Below are 2524 nucleotides of genomic sequence, written 5' to 3' on the forward strand. Positions count from 1 at the left end.
TGCATCTGTGTTTGCATGTGAGATGATGGCCATAGAGTTATTGCGTTACAGTGGGTGGAGGACGTCAGGCCAGAGAGAGAGGTGATTGCATCAGACTCATGTGCAGTGCTAACGAGTTTGACATGTTGCCACTCCAGAAGCAGAGAGGATTTACTGTTTGAAATACTACAATCATTTTTAAGAATCCATCAAATGCAGATAGCGGTTCATTTAGTGTGGGTCCATGTTGGAGTCGATGGATGAGAAGGCGGATAAAGCTGCAAAAAGGTCTTTGAAGAGAGGGAGAAATAATGTTAATGTAAATATAAGTAAGTCAGAAGCTAAAGTGGTGATTAAGGGACAAATTAAAAAGTAAAGATGTAAAGGGAGTAAAGGAAGATATCTGTTTAAAGAGGAACCATTGGTTGGGAGCAGGATCTAGTGGACGAACTAGAAAAGAGGAGACGATTATGACGAGACTAAGGAACGGCCATACTGGTCTGAACAGTTCCCTCGATGTTATTAGAAAGCATAATAATGGGAAGTGTACATGTTGTGGAGAAGAAGAAACCGTGGACCATGTTTTATTGTCCTGTCAGAGGTACGAGTCAGCGAGAGATGTTTTGAAAAAAGGTCTAAGAGAGATTGGAGAGGAAAGCTTTAGTGACAAATGTTGGAAACTTTTTCTGGAATATTTAGAGTCAACAACACTAACGAATAGAATTTGAGAAAGAAATGTATTACTATTAATTTTTTCTGTTTTGTTATTTTATTTTTTCTATATGTATATATATATTTATTTATATACATATCTTTATTCATTTACACACATATGTGTATGTATGTGTGTGTATATATGTATATGTATTTCTTTTCGTGTGGTTGTGGTATTAGAGTCCTTAGTCCACTCCAGATCAGTGGGAGGCGGTAATGCACCCGAAAGCTGTTTGCCAACCGCCAAAAAAAGCAAAAGAAGAAGAAGAAGAAGAAGAAGAAGAAGAAGGAGGAGAAGAAGAAGAAGAAGAAGAAGCAGAAGCAGGCGGCTGAAAACGGTCCGACTTGAACGCAGTTCTTTGTCAACGCCCCTTTCCACGTCCGCCTGCTCTCGTCTGCTTTCCAGGCGAGGCGCAGTTCAACTCGAACGAGCCTATTCTCTACGTACAGTTACGCACCGAATCACGTCGGACGTTGTGGCTCGTGACCATACATACGTTCTTAGCGGCCACGCGACGCCGTAGCTGTCAGTGAGAGGACCTTTAAATGGCCGCTCGGTACGACTCGGTAATAACCGGTAATAACGCTGCTACGGAGAGATTCGGTTAAACAGCGGCTGTGTTTACCGCTAGTGTCGCTCGGTTTATACCAAACTAACATTTTGACCGTTTTATTTGTTGTGAAACGAAACGAAAATGAGCGACGAGGACGAGTTTCTGCAGAAAGCTCGAACCGGGTTTGAAGACCTATGTCGAGCTTTAAATATGGACGAGGAGGCGAGTAGAGAGGCGTGGAGGAGCTACGAGGACATGAGCAGGAACTATACCTTAGAGGTGAGACACTAGGAGACATTATCGGAGACGTTAGGAGACATTAGGAGGCGAGTAGAGAGGCGTGGAGGAGCTACGAGGACATGAGCAGGAACTATACCTTAGAGGTGAGACACAAGGAGACACTAGGAGACATTAGTCTGTCTGTCTGTCTGTCTCAGTCAAACTACTTCTTTCTCTAAAACAGAGGACATGTGAGGACTTGAGTCTTTTCTTTGTCACACGTGATGATGAAATGTTTGTATTTCTGGACGGTGAGTCGGACAAAACGATAACTGTGATGTCACAGCCAGTTTCTCACGTTTTCTGACATTTAAAGACAAAACTTTTAACCCTAACCCTAACTCGAGGAAATAATTAGTATTATTATGAGTATTAATGAAAGAGAAGGTGTTTGATAGTAGCCTGTCTGTCGTCCCCCCCCATCATGTCTCCAGGGCAGCGTCCTCCACTGGTTGTCCTGCTCTCTGTACGTAGCCTGCAGGTCTTCAGTCCCCACAGTGGGTAAAGGCACCACTGAAGGAAACTACGTCTCTCTGACCAGAATCCTACGCTGCTCAGAGATGAGGTAGGCCCACAATGCACCTGTGCTCTCACCTGAAGGTCTGTCTGTCTGAAGAAGTACTCTGATCTTCTTCTTCAGTAAAAGTACTAATACCACAGTGTAGAAATACATGTAAAAATCCGTAATTCTTTAGTAAAAGAACAAAAGTATTATTATCAACATACCTAAAGTACCAAAAGTAAAAGTACTCATGATGCAGAGTAGTATATGTTTTATTAATGATTACTTTATATACTACTGGTAGTTTAATTTTTAATAATACATCATCATTTATTAGTGGATTAATTATCTGAATCTGTACAGTAAAAAGTACAATATTTAATAATATATATATGTTTAATATATAATAGAATGATGAAGTAACAGGACAAAGAGTTCTTTAATAAGATGAAGTAACAGGATATAGAGTTCTTTAATAAGAAGAAGTAACAGGACA

General features: G+C 40.8%; 1 protein-coding gene across 5 annotated transcripts in view; it reads left to right on the top strand.

Moving 5' to 3' along the window:
- Positions 1-1060: 1060 nt before the first annotated feature.
- Positions 1061-2524, top strand: part of rbl2 (retinoblastoma-like 2 (p130)) — a 16752-nt gene continuing 15288 nt past the window's right edge. For 3 of the 5 annotated variants that reach the window (XR_004213957.1, XM_031879119.1, XM_031879121.1), the window contains exons 1-2: positions 1061-1526; positions 1961-2091. Coding sequence is in view for 4 of the 5 variants with exons in the window: in XM_031879119.1 (XP_031734979.1) it covers positions 1389-1526; positions 1961-2091 (269 nt within the window). In the remaining variant the exon portion in view is untranslated. Of the gene's footprint in view, positions 1631-1960; positions 2092-2524 lie in introns of all 5 variants that reach the window. The other 2 variants (XM_031879120.1, XM_031879122.1) reach the window with 2 other exon arrangements.

The sequence above is a fragment of the Anarrhichthys ocellatus genome, unplaced genomic scaffold (assembly GCF_004355925.1).
Source record: "Anarrhichthys ocellatus isolate YVR2014 unplaced genomic scaffold, GSC_Weel_1.0 scaffold229, whole genome shotgun sequence".
In the NCBI taxonomy this organism is placed as follows: Eukaryota; Metazoa; Chordata; class Actinopteri; order Perciformes; family Anarhichadidae; genus Anarrhichthys; species Anarrhichthys ocellatus.